The sequence below is a fragment of the Ursus maritimus genome, unplaced genomic scaffold (assembly GCF_017311325.1).
Source record: "Ursus maritimus isolate PB19 unplaced genomic scaffold, ASM1731132v1 scaffold_16, whole genome shotgun sequence".
Classification (NCBI taxonomy): Eukaryota; Metazoa; Chordata; class Mammalia; order Carnivora; family Ursidae; genus Ursus; species Ursus maritimus.
In genome coordinates this window covers 12,865,464-12,886,871 of record NW_024424008.1, presented here as the reverse complement: position 1 = coordinate 12,886,871, position 21,408 = coordinate 12,865,464, and the positions used below count along the sequence as shown (strand labels likewise).

At 35.5% G+C, this 21,408-nt stretch overlaps 1 protein-coding gene across 3 annotated transcripts in view; it reads left to right on the top strand.

Moving 5' to 3' along the window:
* NARS2 (asparaginyl-tRNA synthetase 2, mitochondrial) overlaps positions 1-21,408 on the top strand; it is a 122,644-nt gene that overhangs the window by 38,098 nt on the left and 63,138 nt on the right. For all 3 annotated transcript variants that reach the window (XM_040630910.1, XM_008707393.2, XM_008707392.2), the window contains one exon: positions 19,666-19,760. In XM_040630910.1, the coding sequence (XP_040486844.1) occupies positions 19,666-19,760 (95 nt within the window). The remainder of the gene's footprint in view (positions 1-19,665; positions 19,761-21,408) is intronic.

The window sequence follows — 21,408 nt, the reverse complement described above, 5'->3', positions numbered from 1 at the left end:
AGTAGATCTCAACAGTGAGCTTAAAATACTCAGGAAACCATGTTGTAAACAGATGTGCTGTCTACAGGCTTTGTTGTTCCATTTATACAGCGCAGGCAGAATAGATTTAGCTAATTCTTAAGGGCCCTAGGATTTTAGGAATGGTGAATGAGCACTGGCTTCAACTTAAAGTCACCAGCTGTATTAGCCCCTACCAAGGGAGTCAGCCTGTCCTTTGAAGCTTTGAAGCCAAGCATTGACTTCTCTCTAGCTATAAAAGTCCTAGATGGCATCTTCTTTCACTAGAAGGCCGTTTCATCTACATTGAAAATCTGTTGCTGAGTGTAGCCACCTTCATGAATTACCTCAGCTAGATGTTCTGGATAACTTGCTGCAGCTTCTAAATCAGCACTTACTGCTTCACTTTGCATTTTTATGTTGTGGAGATGGCTTCTTTCCCTAAATCTCATGAACCAAACTCTGCTAGCTTCACACTTTTCTTCTGCAGCTTCTTCACCCTCTCTCAGCCTTCATAGAATTGTAGAGAGTTAGGGCTTTGTTCTGGATTAGGCTTTGGCTTGAGGGAATGTTGTGGCTGGTTTGATCTTCTATCCAGACCACTCACACTTTCTCCATATCAGCAATAAGGCTGTTTGACTTTCCTGCCATTTATATGTTCACTGGAGTGGCACTTTTAATTTCCTTCAAGAACGTTTCCTTTGCACACAAAGGCTAACTGGTGCAAGAGGCCTGATTTGAATGAGACACCAATGGCATTATCCACTAATACTGCACCATCAGTGTGAATATCAACAGAGTGGCAAAGACAAAGAACTCATTACTATTATTATGACAATAGTTTTGACCTCCTGAGCCTTCTGAAGGGAACTTGGGAAACCCCATGTGAGCACAGACTACCCATTGAGAATCACTATTTTGATACAATGCAGTGTGAAATCTTACACACTGCTGGTGGCAAAGGACACTGGTGTAACCCCTTTGGAAAACAGTGTGGCATAATCTGCTAATGTTAAAGACAGGCATACCCAATAACTCAACTCCATATAAATGCACATCACTAGACTTTAAAAAACGCACATAACAGCATTTTTCATATTAGCTTCAAGTGGAAGCAGTTCAAATGTATATGAACAGCAGAATACATTGTTATAAAATTAGTGGAATACCCTACAACAATAAAAATTAATGAATTTCAGCAAAACACAACAACACGGGTGAGAATTATACACAAGTATAATTCTCAGTGAAGAAGTCAAACATAGTAGATTGCCTTTATATTAAGTGAGAAACAGAAAAGTAATACAAAGTTTTTTCTCAACTTTACCGAGGTATAATTGACAACTAAAATTGTAAGATATTTAAAGTGTACGTGATGATTTGATAAACTTACACACTGTGAAAGGGTTCCCCCAACAAGCGAAGTAGCACATCACCACCTTACCTATTTACCTATTTTGGTGGAGAGAACATTTAAGTTCTATTGTCTTAGTAAATGTCAATTATATAATACAGTCTTATCAACTATACTCGTCATATTATACATTACATCCTCAGACCGTATATTATCTTACAACTGAAAGTTTGTACACTTTTACCAACCTTTCCCTATTTTCCCCACCCAGTAGCCATCACTTTTCTACTCTCTGTTCTATGAGTTTGGGTTTTTATTTTTGTTTTTAAGATTCCACATGTAAGTGATACCATGAGGTATTTGTCTTTCTCTGTCTGGCTTTTTCCCTTAGCATGTTGCCTTCCAGGTTCATCCATGTTGTTGCAAGTGACAGGATTTCCTTCTTTTTTAAGCATTCAGTAATATTCCTCTGTGTGTGTGTGTAAATATACACATCTCACATTTTCTTTAACTGTTCATCTGTTCACAGACACTTAGGGTTATTTCCAGACCTTGGCTATTATGAATAATGCTGTTATGAACATGAGGATGCAGACGTCTCTTTGAGATAATGACTTCTATCCTTTGGATATAGACCCAGAAGCAGGATTATTGTATCATAGGGTAGTTATATTTTTTGTTTCTTGAGAAGTCTCCATACTGTTTTCTATAATGGCTTTGCCAGTTTACATTCCCACCAACAAATGTACAAGGGTTTCCTTTTCTCCACATTTCCCTGGCATTTGTTTCCTTTTATCTTTTTGATTAATGGAATCCTAACTGATATGAGGTGGTATTTCATTGCGGTTTTGATTTGTATTTCTCTGATGGGTAATGATGTTGAGTACCTTTTCATGTACATGTTGGCCATTTGTATATCTTCTTTAGAACAATGTCTACTTAGGTCCTTTGCTCATTTTTTATTGGGTTATTTTATTTATTTTGCTATTGAGTTATATTGAATTGCTTGTATATTTTGGATATTAATCCCTTATCGGATATGTGATTTGCAAATATTTGCTCCTATTCCATAGGTTTCCTTTTCATCTTGTTGATGGTTTCCTTTGCTATGCAGAAGCATTTTAGTTTGATGTCAAATCCAAAAAATCATTGTCATGACCAGTGTCAAGGAGCTTACCTACTATGCTGAAGTTCTAGGAGTTTCATGGTTTGAGGTCTGAGTTCAAATCTTCAATCCATTTTGAGTTAATATTTTTGTGTGGTGTAAGATAGGGATCCGGTTTCATTCTTTTGCATGTAGCTGTCCAGTTTTCCCAACACAATTTATTGAAGAGACTATCCTTTTTCCATTATATATTCGTGACTCCTTTGTTATAAATTAATTGACCATTTATGCATGAGTTTACTTCTGGATTCTATTCTGTTCCACTTACCTTTGTGTCTGTTTTTAATTCCGTAGCATACTGTTTTGATAGCTTCGTAATATGGTTTGAAATCAGGAAGTGTGATGCTTCCAACTTTGCCTTTCTTTCTCAGGATTGCTTTGGCTCTTCAGAGCCTTTTGTGGATATATATAAATGTTGGGATTGTTTTTTCTATTTCTGTGAAAAATGCCATTGGAATTTTGATAAGGATTGCATTGAATCTGTAGATCACTTTAGTATGGACATTTTAACAGTATTACTTCTTCTGATCCATAAGCATGTAATATCTTTTGTGTCTTCTTCAGTTTCTTTCATCAGTGTCTTAATTTTCATTGTACAGATCTTTTACTTCTTTGGTTAAATTTTACTTCTTCCTTTCTAGTTTAGATGCCTTCTTTTTCCTTTTCTTTTTGCCTAATTGCTCTGGCTAGGACTTCTAGTACTATGTTGTTTAAAAGTGGTGAGAGTGAGTGTCCTTTTCTTTTCCGTTATCTTAGGGGAAAGGCTTTTCACATTTCATCGAGTATGATGTTAGCGGTGGGCTTGCCATATATGGCCTTGTGTTGAGGTACATTCCTTCTATACCGAAGTTATTGAGACTTTTTATCATGAAAGAATGGTGAATTTTGTCAAGTGCTTTTTCTACAGCAGTTGAGATGATCATATGATTTTTATCCTTTATTTTGTTCATGGGGTGTATCACATTGATGGATTTGTGGATATTAAACCACCTTGGCATTCCTGGAATAAATCCCACTTGATCATAGTGTATGACCTTTTAATGTATTGTTGAATTTGGTTTGCTAACATTTTGTTAAATATTTTTATATCCATATACATGAGTGATGTTGGCCTGTTGTTTTCTCTTCTTCTAGTGTCCCTGCCTGGCTTTGGCATTATTAGGATAATGCTGCCCTTGTAAAATGAGTTTGGAAGTATTCCTTCTTCTCATTTTTTGGATGAGTTTGAGAAGGATTGGAATTCGTTCTTTAAATGTGTGGTAGACTTCACCAGTGAAGTCCTCTGGTCCAGGACTTTTTTGGAAGGTTTTTGATTACTTTTCTTCAGAGTAGGTGTACATTTCTAGGAATCTATCCATTTCTTCTAGGTTGTTCAATTGTGGGACATATAACTGTTCATAGTAATCTCACAATCCTTTGTATTTATGTTATCAGTTGTAATGGCTCCTCTTTCATTTATAACTTTATTTGTTGAGCCCTCTCTTTTTTTTCTTGGTTAAGTTGAGCTAATGGTTTGTCTATTTTGTTTATCTTTTCAAAAAACTAGCTCTTCGTTTTATTGATCTTTTCTGTTGTCTTTAGTTTCTATTTCATTTATTTCCACTCTGATTTTTGTTATTTCCTTCCTTCTACTAACCTTGTGCTTAGTTTGTTCTTCTTGGGAAAGTAATATAATGTTTTGATGCTCAGGTGAACAGTTTGGGAAGGAAAGATGAGTTATTGGAAACAGGGTTACTAGAGTTTTGCCATGTTGTTACTGTTCTGTTTTGTGTTCTGGGCATAGTCACCAAGGCATGTATTTTGTGATAAATCCCTGAGCTGTACTTTTCTGCATGTGTGTTGTATGCTTTTTTTTTTTTTTTAATGTTCAGTTAACCACTGTATAGTACATCATTAGTTTTTGATGTAGTGTTCGGTGATTCATTAGTTACATATAACATCCAGTGCTCATCACAACACATGCCCTTCTTAATACCCATCACCCTGTTGCCCCTCCCCCCGAAACTCCCAGTCTGTTTCCCAGGGTCCGTAGTCTCTCATGGTTCGTCTCCCTCTCTGATTTCTCCCCCTTCAGATTTCCCTCCCTTCCCCTGTGGTCATCTGTGCTATTGCTTATGTTCCATATATGTGTGTTGTATGTTTCAAATGGAAAACGTAAAGAAAAAAGATTAGCAGGTGTTTAGTGTTCTTTCAGCAAATACTTTTAGTAGAAACATGTTATTTTTGTTTCATAATTAAATTATTAGCAATTTTTGAGTGCATTAAACCATGTTATCCTAACATCAAAAGCTGTCTTTTCTAAAGCTTTAACTTGTTTACAAATTAATTTTTTTTGTTTTTATCAAGTGACATTATATTCCCTATTGCCAGTACAGTAAGCTTAAAAGTTCCTAATAAGGAATGTTTTATTTTATTTTTATTTTTAAAGATTTTATTTACTTATTTGACAGAGAGAGAGACAGCCAGCAAGAGTGGGAACACAAGCAGGGAGAGTGGTAGAGGAAGAAGCAGGCTCCCAGCAAAGCAGGGAGCCTGATGTGGGGCTCGATCCCAGGACCCTGGAATCACACCCTGAGCCGAAGGCAGACGCTTAAGGACTGAGCCACCCAGGCACCCCATAAGGAGTGTTTTAAATAATGAGATGGTAATTAAGTCAGTTCTGTTCCTCCATATTTATTTAATTAATGGTTTTATCACCTAATTCTGAAAGCTTTGGGCACATTTACAAAGTTCAAAAAAATAAACACATTCCTATTTCTGAGTCTTATCTTTGTGATAAAGAAACCAGAGTAAAGATCAAGATGTGCCCTATATGAATACAAACAACCTCCTCAGCTTCCTGGTGCTACATGTATTCTGTGTGAGGAGTCTTTTATCTCTTTGTTTACATATGCTGAGACTGATAGAAATGATAAGGATTAAGAAGGGCACATGATGAGCACTGGGTGTTATACGCAACTAATGAATTATTCAACACTACATCTGAAACTAATGTACTGTATGTTGGCTAATTGAATTTAAATTAAAAAAAAAGAAATGAGACCATGTCTCTTGGCAAAGGAAGGATATAACATGTTGATCATAGAGATCCATCCATATGTTGATGGAGTTTTTTAAAATGGGCTTTCCATTTTAGAGCACTTTCAGATTGAAAGTGAAATTGAGCAAAGATTTAAATACTTCCCATAGACTCCCTGCTCCCCATACAAACATAGCCTCCCCCTTATGAACATCCCCCAGGAGAGTGATACATTTGTTAATCGTTGACTCTGTATTGACACATCATTATCATCCAAAGTCCTTAGTTTACATTAGGGTTCATTCTTTGTGTTGTACGTTGTGTTTGGACAAATGTATAAGACATGTATCTACCATTATAGTATCACACATAGTAGTTTCACTGCTTTAAAAATCCTCTGTGTTCTACCTATTCATCCCTCTCTCCACCCTTCCCCCCGGCAACCACTGATCTTTTTTGTTGTCTCCATGGTTTTGCAGACAGAATACCATATAGTTGGACTCATACAGTATGTAGCCTTTTCATATTGCTTTTATTCACTTAGTAATAGGCATTTGTGATATAACTTTTCATGGCTTGATAGCTCATTTCTTTTTAGCTGAATAATATTCTATTATCTGGGTGTGCCACAGTTTATCCAGTCAGCTACTGAAGGACATCTTGGTTGCTTCCAGGTTTTGGCAATTGTGAATAAAGCTTCTATGAACATATGTGTGCAGGTTTTGATACAAGGTTTCAACTCCTGTGGGCAGGTATCAAATCAGTGCAATTGCTCAAGAGTATATTTAATTTTGTAAGAAACCACCAAATTGTCTTCCAAAGTGACTGTGCCATTTTGCATTCCCACCAGCAATGACTGAGAGTTTATTGCTCTATATCTTCACCAGCATTTGGTATTGTCAGTGTTCTGGATTTTGGCCATTCTAATAGGTTTGTAGTGGTAACTACCAGCTTTTCAGCATGCTTGGCCAAGACACTGCTTGTGAGTCATTTTCTATGGGTCACATGATTTGAATACCCACACCCTCAGCCATTTCTTCAGCAATCTATGAGCCAGGTTTTTGGGGGTTTTTTTGTTTTTAATTTGGGACGCTTAAAGGAATAAGAAACTTGGGGAAAGTTCTCTTAAGTTCCTTTGGGGTGTTAGACGAATTGATAAATTGTGGATATCACCTCCTCCAGACATATTCATAAGTTGCCAAAACTCAAGATTAGTGCTTCATATTAAATAACTTTCGTTTCACAGTGTTAACCCATGAAACTGAAAAATATTGGAGTTCCTCAGGGACCTTGTCTCTTATTCATTACTGTAGCCCTGCATTTAGCCTAATACTTGGCACAGAGTAGGCACTCTGTAAATATTTGTTCAATTGAAAAATGAATTAGGGCATGAAAATATAGGCGATATCTATATTTGCACTGAGATACAAATTTATTTTTCAATGGAGAGACCTTGGAAAAGGCTTCATTCATGTTAATGCTAAGGAATACAGTGATCAAAAATGGTGGGCTGTGGCAACTTCTTTCTAGATAGGTATCCTGGAGCAGGGGAAACAAAAAATAAACTATCGGGACTATATCAAAATAGAAAGCTTCTGAACAGTGAAGGAAGCAATCAGCAAAACTAAAAAGCAGCTTACTGAGTGGGAGAATTTGCAAATTGCATATCTGATAAAGGTTTAGTATCTAAAATATATAAAGAACTATAAAACTCAACAATAACCCAACTAAAACATGGGCAGAAGACACAAACAGACATTTCTCCAAAGAAGACATTCAGATGTCCAACAGACACATGAAGAGATGCTCAACATCACTCATCATCAGGGAAATACAAATCGAAACTACAATAAGATATCACCTCACACCTGTCAGAAGGGCTAAAATCAATGCAAGAAACAACAGGTGTTGGTGAGGATGTGGAGAAAACGGAAACCCTGTCTTGCACTGTTGATGGGAATGGAAACTGGTGCAGCCACTGTGGAAAACAGTATGGAAATTCCTCAGAAAGTTAAAAATGGAATTACCTTAGGATCCAGCAATGTCATTACTGGGTATTTACCCAGAGAATACGAAAATACTAATTCAAAGATATACATGCACCCAGATGTTTATAGCAGCGTTATCTACAATAGCCAAATTATGGATATAGCCCACATGTCCATCTATTGATGAATGGATAAAGAAAATGTGAGGGGTGTGTGTGTGTGTGTGTGTGTATACACATGCATATACATATAAAATGGAATATTACTCAGCCATAAAAAAGAATGAAATTTTGCCATTATAATGACATGAATGGAACTAGAGAGTACAATGCTAAGTGAAATAAGTCAGTCAGAGAAAGGCAAATACCATATGATCTCACTCATGTGGATTTTAAGAAACAAAACAAATGAGCAAAGGGGGAAAAGGGCAAACCAAGAAACAGACTCTTAGTTATAAAGAACAAACTGGTGATTACCAGAAGGAAGGTGGGTAGGGGGATGGGTTAAATAAATGATGGGGATTAAGGAGTGTACTTGTTGTGATGAGCACTGGTTGATGTATGGAAGTGTCGAATCACTACATTGTACACCTGAAACTAATATTACACCGTTAACGAATTGGAATATAAATAAAAACTTAAAAAATAAATTTAAAAGTTTAAAAAATGATGGAATAACCAGAAATTAAAGTGTGCTATAAAGCTTCTAAATTAGTGTGTTAGGGGCACCTGGGTGGCTCAGGTCAATTGAGTGGCCAACTCTTGATTTTGGCTCCGTTCATGATCTCAGGGTCCTGGAATTGAGCCCCACATTGGCGCTTGGTGGGGAGTCTGCGTGAGATTCTCTCTCTCCCTTTGCCCTCCCCCCCACTCTCTCGCTCACTGTCTCTCTCTAAATACATAAATCTAAATTTCATTTTTTAAAAACTTAAAAAATAGTGTTATTGGTGCATAAATAAATTGGTGCATAGAACTTAAAGCTCATTAATAGCCCAAGTTATACCACAAAAATACTGTCTCAGATCATTGAAATAAGTGTTACTAGGTCAACTTCATAGCCATTTAATTGTATGAATCAAAAATAAGTTGCAGAATCTTACTTATATTGTGGCAGATGGTGTGATGTGAATATATGTTTTTCCCCTGGGAATTTTGGGATACTAATGCTGTGGTAATTTCTAGTATTTGCAACACATCAGTAGTACCATGATTCTTAGAATTATGGTACATAATTCATCTACTCTTAACATATTTCTTTCAACCTCTGAGTATTTTAATTGGGAGAAATAATGAAATATAAGAGAATATAAAGACATTTATTTTTTTTGTATTACTCTCTATATATTTTTAATTCAACATAGAGCCCAATATGGGGCTCAAACTCACGACTCTGAGATCTAGATCTGAGCTGAGATCAAGAGTCGGACAAAAGAATATAAACTCTTTTTGAAGTACTGTACATGAAAAATTTTTAGAATCTGAGATTCATTCGTTGTGAAAAATATTTCTGAACATAAACCAAGAAGAATGCTTGGTATCTTGTTACTTGCCTCGTATTTACTTAAGATTTCTGCTATTACGGTGTTTTGATGGTGCATAAAGTACTTTACTTTCTTATTTCTTTTAATTACATTTAATTTAGCTATTTTTTAATATACAGCAGAAATACAATATTCAGAGATTTAGAAAGTTTATTTTTAAGGTGGTTATTTGGATCTTAGAACTCATTTTCCCTTACAGAAATATGTAATAATTATATTCACAGGGCAGCCATAAGATTATTGAATTCATCATGTAGGTAAAATACTGTAACTTTTAGTGATAACTTATAAAACACTGGTAATTAAGCAAAACAAAAATGGTAAAATTGAATAAGAAACTATTTTATTGTTGAAGAAAATACAAGAATGAGAAGTATTGACACAGGGATCATGCAGTCATATGCTGGACATTTTTAAGAGCTGTAAATATTGATCTTTAGTTTTTTATAATTTTAAACATACAGGAAAAGCATAGAAAATAACAACCAAATGTCACCCAGCTCAATATTTTGCTTTAGAAACTTTTAAAAATAAATAAAACCTGCAATTTTTAGTGTTATGTTTAATTTTTATTTTAAACCTTATGACGCTCATAGTGCTTGATGTAAATTTGGGTAATTTTAAGACTTGCAAGCATAAAGAAAGAAGGAAATAAGGAAGCTGTCCCAGAGGTGACTGGGGCTGATTTGTTAAGAGAGTAGAGGTTGTATAAGAGAGTACATAGATATATACCTTCTTTGGAACTGAGTGAGTCACATCCGTGAGAATGCAGAGACAAATGAAATAGAAGAGGTTTTATTTTTTCAGTGATCAGAACATTATATTGATGATAGTATCTTATCCTTTCCAAATTTTCCTGTTTGAATAGATGTCAGAATTAGATGGTGTTTGGAAGGTGGGCGAGAGAATATATGTCTTTTTATATTTAGCCAAAATTGGAATTTAATTATATAGGATGTCTGTAAATTATGTGTTTGTAAGTGGGAGTGGATAGGCGGAAGATAGAGTCATAGTAGGCACACAATTTATTTCTGTGAAGAAAATGAAAAATTTTCTCTAAGCTACTTTAAACTTACAACCATATATTCAAAATATATTCTCTACCTTTTTTATTTTTAAAAATTCTTGTAGATGTTAAGATGATGGTGACATTAAAGAAACAGGAAACACCTATTTATGGGTCTACAGGAAAGTAACAGAGTATTAATTATAAGCAGTGTAGTTATAAGAGTTAATATAAGAAATACTTTCTGCAATACCATCTGCCTATCAGTACCTATGTTGGAAAACAAACATACCACTAAAAGTGCATTAGAGGTAGCTTTCAGACCAGCAAAGCCATGACACTGCTAGAACCTTTTATAGCTAAATGTGCTACATATGCTTTTTTGTGCTTTCCTTGCTTCTTTATCAGACTTTGTCTCTTCTGATTTCTGATGGCTAACTCCCTCTGTTCACCCTTGACTCATTCTTGGTCAACAAGCATTCAAGCATTTATGGAACAATCACTAGTCTCCGGCACTATCGTAGGTGCTTAACATACCAAGATACATAAACTCATTCCCTACTCAAAGAATTCAGTGATCATTTGGCCTTCGCTTCTCCTGGCCTTCCCCCAAATGTGTTTTTAGGACAGGTAGAACCACCTGTCTTCCCTTGGTATTTGACTTTGTTCCATACTTTGTTCTTGGTTTTAAATTTTTTATTGGTGCTGATGAAAGGAATCTGCACCACTATAGGTCAAAAGATAAAATCACGAGTGTTTATGTGATAAAGAATATATGGGGAATGGGGCACCTGGCTGGCTCAGTCAGTAGAGCATGCCACTCTTGATCTTAGGGTCATGAGTGCAAGCCCCATATTGGGCATAGAGCTTACTTTAAAAAAAAAATTAATAATTTTAATGATAAATGCAGTCTGCTTGTGTCAAAACCCGTATTTTTAAAAAAAAAGAATACATGGAATAAAACCCATATACCATTTAAGTATTTGCAAATAGTACCTCAGATTGTACTTAAAAATATTTATTGTTTTAATTGTGTTTTTTGAATAGGTAATATAGTTCACGGTTCAAAAGGTACTAATTGAAAAGTACAGAAGGATTCTATCCCACCTTTGTTCCCTGATGATCTGCTGTCCTTCCCCAGAATCAACCATTGTTACTTCTTGTGAATCCTGAAGATATTGTGTGGCACTACCACATTGTGGTTGAAGACAGAGATTCTGGCCAGACCACCTTGATTCATATTGTGCCTCACATTAGGCAAGTTTAATTAACAACCTCTTTGTCTCGATTTTCTCCTCTAGAAATGGGAATACTAGTAGTTTCTTAGGTTGCTTGTGAACTCTTTAGCACAGTGCCTGACACATCCTAAGTGTTAAGTGCGTATTGGCTATGGTTGTTTCTATAAATCTGTATATGTCTGAATGTGTATTCTTTTAACCTCAGGAATACAAAGTCGAATTAAACATAATCTTCATTCATGGTACACTCTTGTTACTGGTCTTTGCAAGGCACTCGTATCCTATTACTGTGTAACAAAACCATTTATTCTTTCCCATGAGTCTACAGGTCATTTGGGTGATTCTGATCTCTGTTGGAGTTGGTTAGCTGAGGTTTGGCTGGGAGCTGTCCAGTTGAGGATGGCCTCACATATCTCTCAGATTTCTCTGTCATGTTAATCAAAGCATGATCTCTTTGGTGGCATTGGTCCAAGAAAGAATATGGAAATGCACAATTATGTTTTTCAAGCCACTATTTTTGTCAATTTCTGTTTCCATATCATTGGTCAAAACAAGTCACATGGCCAAACTCAGATTTAGCATACAATATGCCAAGGGATACTGATACAGAGAGGTGTGAAAAATTGAAGCCATTAATGCATTTAATCTAATCTACTCTGTAGTAATTGCAGTCCGGCACCTGGTGGTTATCTGAGAGCAGGATAGTCAGTAGTAAGGAAAGCAAGCTAGAAACTGGAGATCACCAAGCACCTCGGTGTGTGTGTGTCACTGTGTCAGACTGCCACAATCTTCTGAGAGTCATGACTTCAGCTTTATTTTCTCCTCTCAAATCTTTTGCATATTCCTCTCCAGCAATAGATGGCCAGCTGTAACCTGGAACCAAGCAGGAAAGGGAATTTTAGGAAACATAGTCCTCCATTTCAATGGGAGCAGTAATGTTCAACTGACAAACCACAGTTCAACACAGCCCCTTGTTTTATGTTTTCCTCTTTATCCCAGTCTGTGCTCCCATTCTTTTTTCTTCTCTCTCAGAGGTACTCACTTTAATGTTCTTGATATATCATCTTTTATTGTGTATGTAGCCTCATAAAATATGAATGATCTTTTGTATGTGATTTTAGTTTACATTAATAATAACATATTATGTATCTTGTTCTGTTTCCTACTTTTTCCCCGTTTAACTCTGTTGAAATTCTGTCCATGTAGGTGCATTTATTTGTTGCTTCTCATTGCTACAAAACATTCAGTGGTATTTGCTGCATTTTACTTACTCATTCTTCTAGTTAAGGACTCTTAAGTTGTCCAGTTCTAAGTTACACCCGGAAAAAAAGTACTGCAATAAATAGTCTCCAACATATTCCCTAATCGACTTGTATAAAATTTCTTTGGAATATATATCCAGGAGTGGAATTCCTAGGTCATAAGGTATATGTATTCTTAACTTCATGAAATTCTCCAGAATAATAGTACCAGTGTACACCATATGAGTTTATGAGGGGGTTCCAGTTTTCCTATGAATTAGTTTTCTATGACTTTGTTAGAAATTTATTGAGAGATTCTTTGTAGATCTTGGATACTATCTGTAGTGTCATTTGCAAATATCTTCTCCCATTCCATGGGCTGCCTCTTAGTTATTTTGACTGTTTCCTTGGCTGTGCAGAAGCTTTTTATCTTGATGAAGTCCCACAAGTTCATTTTTTCTTTTGTTTCTCTTGCCTTTGGAGATGTGTCATGAAAAAAGTTGCTGTGGCTGATGTTAAAGAGGTTGCAGCCTATGTTCTCCTCTATGATTTTGATGGATTCCTGTCTCACATCAAGGTCTTCTTAAACTCAATACACAAGAAACAAATAATCAAATCAAAAAATGGGCAGAAGATATGAACAGGCACTTTTCCAATGAAGACATACAAATGGCTAACAGACACATGAAAAAATGTTCAAAATCATTAGCCATTAGGGAAATTCAAATCAAAACCACACTGAGATACCACCTTACGCCAGTTAGAATGGCAAAAATTGATTAGGCAGGACACAACAAATGTTGGAGACGATGTGGAGAAAGGGAATCCCTCTTAAACTGTTGGTGGGAATGCAAGCTGGTACAGCCGCTTCGGAAAACAGTGTGGAGGTCCCTTAAAAAGTTAAAAATTGAGCTACCCTATGATCCAGCAATTGCAATACTGGGTATTTATCCCAAAGATACAGACGTAGTGAAGAGAAGGGCCATATGCACCCCAATGTTCATAGCAGCATTGTCCACAATAGCTAAATTGTGGAAGGAGCCAAGATGCCCTTCAACAGATGACTGGATTAAGAAGATGTGGTCCATATGTACAATGGAATATCACTCAGCCATCAGAAAGAACGATTAGCCAACATTTGCAGCAACATGGACGGGTCTGGAGGAGATTATGCTAAGTGAAATAAGTCAAGCAGAGAAAGACAATTATCATATGGTTTCACTCATTTATGGAACACAAGAAATAGGAAGATCAGTAGGAGAAGGAAGGGAAGAATGAAGGGGGGGTAAACAGAAGGGGGAATGAACCATGAGAGTCTATGGACTCTGGGAAACAAACTGAGGGCTTCAGAGGGGAGGGGGATGGGAGATTGGGATAGGCAGGTGATGGGTATTAAGGAGGGCACATGTTGCATGGTGCACTGGGTGTTATACGCAAATAATGAATCATGGAACATTACATCAAAAAACTAAGGATGTACTGTATGGTGACTAACACAACGTAATAAAAAATTATTTTAAAAATATTGAGAGAGAGGGCATATGCATGAGAGAGCACAAGCAGGGGGGAGATGGGGAGGGAGAGGGAGAAGCAGATCTCCTGCGGAGCAGGGAGCCTCATGCGGGGTTCAATCCCAGGATCCTGAGATCATGACCTGAGCTGAAGGCAGACGCTTAACCAACCGAGCCACCCAGGCACCCCAAGTTTTCTATGACTTTGTAACAAATTGCCTCAAACCTAGTGACGTCAAACAACACCCATTACTCAGTTCTGTATATCAATTTAGTCCAGGATGGTGTAGCTGGGTTCTCCACTTATGTCTCATAAGGCTGAAACCAATGTGTGTGCCAGTTGCATTCTCCTCTGGAGTTTGAAGTTCTCTTCCAAACTTATTTCTGCTATCAGCCAAATTTGGTTCCTTGCAGTTCTAGGATTGAAGTTCCCATCTTGTTGCTGACTGTTGGCCAGTTTGCTCTCAGCTCCTAGGGACTGTCCTAAGCACCTTCGCATGTTGCCTTCTCCATCTTCAAGCCAACGACAGCTTGTTGAATCCTTCTGCTTCAAATCTCTGACTTCCTCTTCTGCAGCCAGCTGTAGAAAACATTTCTGCTTTTAAAGGGCTCCTGTGGTTAGGTTGGGAATACCCAGAAAATCTCCAAATCTTGAGGCCATCTGATTTGGAACTTCATTTTATTTTTTCATTTTTTGGATCTTTTAATAAATAAACTGTAAGGCAGGACAAATAAGTATCTATCTATTTATTTATTTATTTATTTTTGCTTATTTTTTCATCATGTTAAGTATACTCTTTAATCCCCATCCCCTGTTTCACCCATCCCCCCACCCATCTCCCCTTTAGTAACCATCAGTTTGTTCTCTATAGTTAAGAGTCTTTATTGATTTGCCCCTCTCTTTTTTTTTCTTTTCCTTTTCTTGTTTGTTTTGTTTCTTGAATTCTGTGTTTTGGTGAGATCATATGGTATTTGTCTTTCTCTGACTTATTTCACTTAGCATTATATTCTATAGCTCTATCCATGTTGTTGCCAATAGCAAGATTTCAGTCTTTTTTATGGCTGAATAATATTCTCGTATACATAGCTATATATGTATATCTCCCACGTTTTCTTTATCCATTCATCTGTCGATGAACACTTGGGCTGCTTCCAGAGTTTAACTATTGTAAATAATGCTACAGTAAACATAGGGATGCATGTATCCCTTTGAATTAGTATTTTTTTGTGTTTTGGTGGTAAATACCTGGTAGCCCAATAACTGCATCATAGGGTGGTTCTATTTTTATTTTTTTGAGGAACCTCCATACTGTTTTCCACAGTGGCTATACCAGCTTGCATTCCCAAGAGAGGGCTTCCTTTTTCTCCACATCATCACCAACACCTGTTGTTTCTTGCGTTGTTGATTTTAGCCCTTCTGACAGGTGTGAGGTGATATCTCATTGTAGTTTCGATTTGTATTTCCCTGATTAGTGATGTTGAGCATGTTTTCATGTGTCTGTTGGCCATTTGTATGTCTTCTTTGGAGAAATGTCTGTTCGTGTCTTCTGCCCACTTTTTGATCAGCTTATTCGTTTTTTGGGTGTTGAGTTGTGTAAGTCCTTTATATATTTTGGATACTAACTCTTTATTGGATACATCATTTGTAAATATCTTCTCCCATTCAGTAGGTTGCCTTTTAGTTTTGTGTTTCCTTCATCGTTCAGAAGGTTTTTATTTTGATACAGTCCCAATAGTTTATTTTTGCTTATTTCCTTTGTCTCAGGAGACATATGTAGAAAAATGGTACTACAACTGATGTCAGAGAGATTACTGCCTGTGCTCACTGATTGGAGACTTTAGTTGCAAAATCCTTCATGGCGGTACCTGGCTTAGTGGTTGATTGAATAAACCAGGGGCTGAGAATCTTGGGCACGTCTTACATATCTGCCTATCATACCCTGAATCTGCACCTACACTTGACATTAAATAACTTTGTACTCTTTGTCAATCTGTTATATGTAAGGAATTCTTCTTAAAATGCCTTATTTTCGTTTGCTTTTCTTTAGTTTGTGGTGAATTTGAGTGTTTTCTCGTGCATCAGCCATTCGAATTTTCCTTTTTTACAAATCTCTTTTCATATCCCTTACCAGTTGGGGAGCAGCTTATTTTCTTTCTTGGTTTCTTGTTAGGAGGTCCTTATTTGTCCTGTCCATTAATCACTTGTCAATTTTAGATGCTGAAAATACCTTATTTTTTTTAAGACTTTATTTTTTTATATTTATTTTTTTAAAGATTTTATTTATTTATTTGACAGAGATAGAGACAGCCAACGAGAGAGGGAACACAAGCAGGGGGAGTGGGAGAGGAAGAAGCAGGCTCATAGCAGAGGAGCCTGATGTGGGGCTCGATCCCATAACGCCAGGATCATGCCCTGAGCCGAAGGCAGATGCTTAACCGCTATGCCACCCAGGTGCCCCAAGACTTTATTTTTTAATAATCTCTCCACCCAACATGGGGCTCAAACTCTCAACCCTGAGATCAAGAGCCACATTATCTCTTGATGGAGCCAGCCAGGAACAATGAAAATATTTTCTTCTTAATCTGTCATTCTTCTTCTGACTCTGCTTATATCTTACTTTATTAAATAGAAATCCTTAATTTTAATGTCAAATTTGTCCATTTTTCAATTTATCATTTGCGGTGTGGAGATCTTGTTAAAGAGATCGTACCCACTGGCAGAGTCACAAAATTGGATGCACAATCAGTATATTTTTATTCTTTCTTCATTACTAAGAAGTATTTAAGATTACAAATCTTAAATTTGCAATCCTATGTTAGTTTTTGACCCTGTCAAATCCAGTAGTTACTTGTTTATATATGCTTTTTTAAAAATTAAGGTGAAATTCATATACAATTAAACATTTTGAAGGGTACATTTTGTGGCATTTAGTGCATTTATCATGTTATACAACTACCAACTGTATCAAGTTCTGAAACATTTTCATTATCCCAGAAACAAACCCCATGCCCCATTCCCATTTCTCCTACGTCCTCCAGACCCATGGCTCTCACCCAGTCAGTCTCTATGGATTTACATCTTTTAGACATTTCATATAAATGGGATCATACAGTATGTGGCTTTTTATGTCTTACTTTGACTTAGCATAACACGTTCAAGGTTTAGCCATATCTTAATGTGTGTATAAGTACTTTATTCCATCTTGTGGCTGAATATTATTCTGTTTATATATATTACATTTTGTTTATTCATTTATCTGCTAATGGACATTTGAATTATTTTCACCTTTGGCCTTTACGAATAGTGCTCTTATGAACATGAAAGTACACATGTGTATTTGAGTACATGGCTTTAATTCTTTCAGGTATACACATAGGAGTAGAATTGGTAGGTTGTATAGTAATTCTTTGTTTATCTTTTTAAGGAACCACCAAACTGTTTTCCTAAGCATCTGCACCACTTAACATTTTTAGTTTCATTCCATTACAAAGAAAGAACTTGTATGATTTCAGTCTTTTTTAATTTATTGAGACTTGTTTTATGTCCTAGCATATGGTCTGTCCTGAACAATATTGTATGTGTACTTGAGACAATGTGCAGTCTGCTGTTGTTGAGTGGAGTCGATCATTTTTAAGTTTCCTCTCTTGATTCAGCATTTGTTTGGTTGTTAGAAACCTTTGGCTGTTTTCCAGAGTCCCCACAGTTGATTCTGACAGTTTTTACTCATTATTTTCAGCCTTTCTATGGAGGGACAGTCGTTCAGAGCTACCTATCCCACCATGTTTGCCAACACAACTCTCAGCAATTACTTTTTAAAATATTTCATAATGTCCCTTTAATATTCTGAAATAAAATGTATAGGTAATATAACTTAATTCATTCAGAAGTTTAAAAAAATCAATGCAATGCATAAATTTTAATATAAAGGAGAAATAAGAGGAAGTAATTTTTTAAAATGTAGGAATTTTAGTATGTAAGTATGTATGACATTAGAAGGCATGATGAAGTAGTGATATGTTTATGCCTATTTAAATAAGTTGAATTTAAGAGATGTAAGAGGATCAGATTTCATTTTGTACAAATGCTAATGAATGAAAGACTAAAATGTAGTCATAAAGACTAGACTTTCGTATATGCCCAAGAAATGAGAAAAATCACTTTAAGAGAAGTCAAGATAGAACACAAATATAAATTATAGACTAAAGAGGTGAAGAAAAGGAGAAACTAGAAGATCCTTATAAATGTGCGAGGCCTTATTTGAACCATAATTATTTAGTAAATAGTGAGGAACTACAGAGAACATACTTTTTTATTTTGGAAATCCTAACACTGGTCAGGTCAAATATTTTAGTCTTGTGTACTTAAGTCCTTGGAAACAATATCCTTTCAGTGAATATGGAATTCAAAGATGGATTTTTTAAAAAGCAGTGATAGGATTTAGGACCAGTATCAAAGTAAGTTTGAAAAATAGCAGGCAATTACAAAATAAATGAATGATTTCAGTTGGTAGTTTTTACACTAGATTTCTCATTCATACAGATATATGCCTGTATATGATATGCAATATTTTTAGAACCAGTGGAATTAAACAAGATGCCTTCATTTCATGTGTTTCTATAATTCAGCATTTGATATTAAGTCTCTTAAAAGGAGTCTCACATTATTGTGTATTTAAAATTGGCTTTGTTGCTTTTATAGTAACTGTGCTATTACACTAAAACACTTTCAAGTAAATGCACAATTTGAAGCACAAGAGTAAAGAAATTAACTTTCTTCCATAAAAGTGGGTATAATAGTCATACTTGGATCCAGGCACTTTCTTAATTATACTATTTAAATTGTGTGTATGGGGCACCTGGGGGGCTCAGTCTGTTAAGCGTCTGCCTTCGACTTGCATATGGACCGCTCTCCCTCTGCCGCTCCCCCTGCTTATGCTCTCTGTCAAATAAATAAATAAATAATCTTTTTTAAAAAGTAAAATACATAAATTGCGTTTGACTCCCAAATAATTTTTTAAAAGCTTGTTATAAATGTTGGCTGGCCTGTTTCCTACCTGTTTCAACTGCAATAATCACCTTATCTATATTGTAAGTTTATAGAAGTCTTTAAATTAGTTGCTCCCTGTATCTTTTAGAGTTCTGCTCTTCTGAGTTGTGGTAGAAATTAAATTTAATGTATGTAGAATTTGTATTTATTGAAATCTGTATTTAAAATATTAAAAATTTAATAATATGGCAATACATGTTCTAGAGGCTATTCCCTTGAGAAAGTCAAATTTCAATCATAGGTTAGAATTTTAAGAGATTACGTAATTCTTCACATTTAAAAATTTTAATTCATAATCTGGCTTGTCTCAATCAGAATCACTTTTTAGGGAGAAGTGTATCTTGTGACAAAAATATTTTATCCTTTTGTTGTATGAGCACTTTCTAAGCAGGCATTTTCTCTTTTAGGTGTGCACTGAGAACTGCCTTTATTTTCATGAAAATGACCTGTCCTCCCAAATATTTAATTGCATTGTGATTTTTAGTTGGGGCACGTATGTGAATGCGAAAGCAGAGCAAATATCTCATAGCTTTTTGTGGCTTATGTTTTTCATTTGCAGCCTTCAAGCAAAATTAAGGTGCCTGAGGAGAATTTCTTCAATGTTCCTGCTTTCTTAACTGTTTCGGGACAACTTCACCTAGAAGTGATGTCAGGGTACAGAATTCTCTTTTCTTTTTTGCTTTAATGGACTACTGATTATGGGTTGGGTGGGAGTGAAATAATGCTTTCTTTCCCAATGCTAAAACCTAAAAATTGAAATTAGTGTTTACAATTAGTCCACTTGAATTCACCCAAGGTACATTTAGATTTGACAGTAACCAAGTTTCTTCCTAAAATCACATTAGTCTAGACTTTTGGGTTTAGTGAAAAATGTAACACTGGAAAGATGAACTTGTGATTTTTTTTTTTTTTTTGCTAATCTTTTTCTTTTTTTCAAAAATCTCAATGTAATCAAAATCTAAGTGTAATTAATCATGTTTATGAAAGTAAAGGCAGTTATAGTTCACATCTGAACCAGGTATTAGCCCCTTGGATTAAAAAAAAGAAAAAGGTACCTGGAACAGATGGAAGAAAAATTTTTTTAAATAATTGGTGTAAATAAAGAAAATTAACTCACAGAATCATCAGGAGCGACATATAACAAATTAGAAAGTCTTTGAAGTCAGATCACTTGGTCTTGAAAATATCATATACTTAGATTCTTTTCTGATTCATCTTTGAGACAGAAAGTGTTAGTTGATAATTCCAATAACAAGATAATTGACAATATTATCAGAATACTGTGCAAAAAAACTTATCATTGTAATAGCTCTGTGAGACTAGGATTTGCAGAGTGGTGGGTGGAAAAGGTCATGTCAGGTATGTCATGGAAAGTTCCTTATGCCTTTCAAAGTATAATTTTAAGAAATTAAAATCATGACTCATACAAGTATGAAGTGAACATGTATCAAATATTTTATTCAATTCATTAATTACTAAGGGAACAAGTAAAATAGTAACACTAGTTCAGAGAGCATTTGAAGAGCTGTGTATTCATAGACAATTTAATAAAGGAATTTTAGAATAAGATTGCTAGGTTAGTTACAAACTGGTTAATGTCCTACAGACCAATAAACCTTAACCTTTGGAATTTTCTCTTCTACCTGACAAAAATGATTTGCAACTCTGCTAGACAGAAATCTACAAGTTAACATGTAACTTTACTTAATCTGGGATATTTAATTTAGTAGTAAATAGAATAATGGATCAAAATACATTCTCATAAGTAATTAACCTTTGAATGAGTCCATGTCCCCATATTCCGTTGAAAGGGCACACTGTCTACCTTTTGGCCTTATATCCAAGTTTTAGATAATCTTTCTTAAATTTTTGCTATTCATTTTTTAATGTATAAGTACCTTCCCCTCAGAAGTGTCATAATATGTGAAAGGTGTAAATGTACCAAGTATTTGCCATCATAATACCACTGGTGGATTAAATTGTTCCTTCTTTCCCAGTGTAGCGCACTGAACCACAGAACACAGTGTACAGTGAAACTTGACAGAAGATTAAATTGGCAGAATATGAGGTTCTGTATTTTTTTAATGTGTTTTGAAGTATTTCTAATAATGTCAGTCAAATGTGTCTAGTTGAATATGCATAGTTCTAGGATTATTAATATGCAGTACCTCATGTTTCAGATTAATGCCTGATTTAATCTACAATAAGGAATTGTTAGTCTTCCCTCAGCCTTTTCTTAGTTTTATTTAACAGACTTTCAAAATGGAGTAAATGTTAAATTTAGAAGTTTAACATTTTCCAA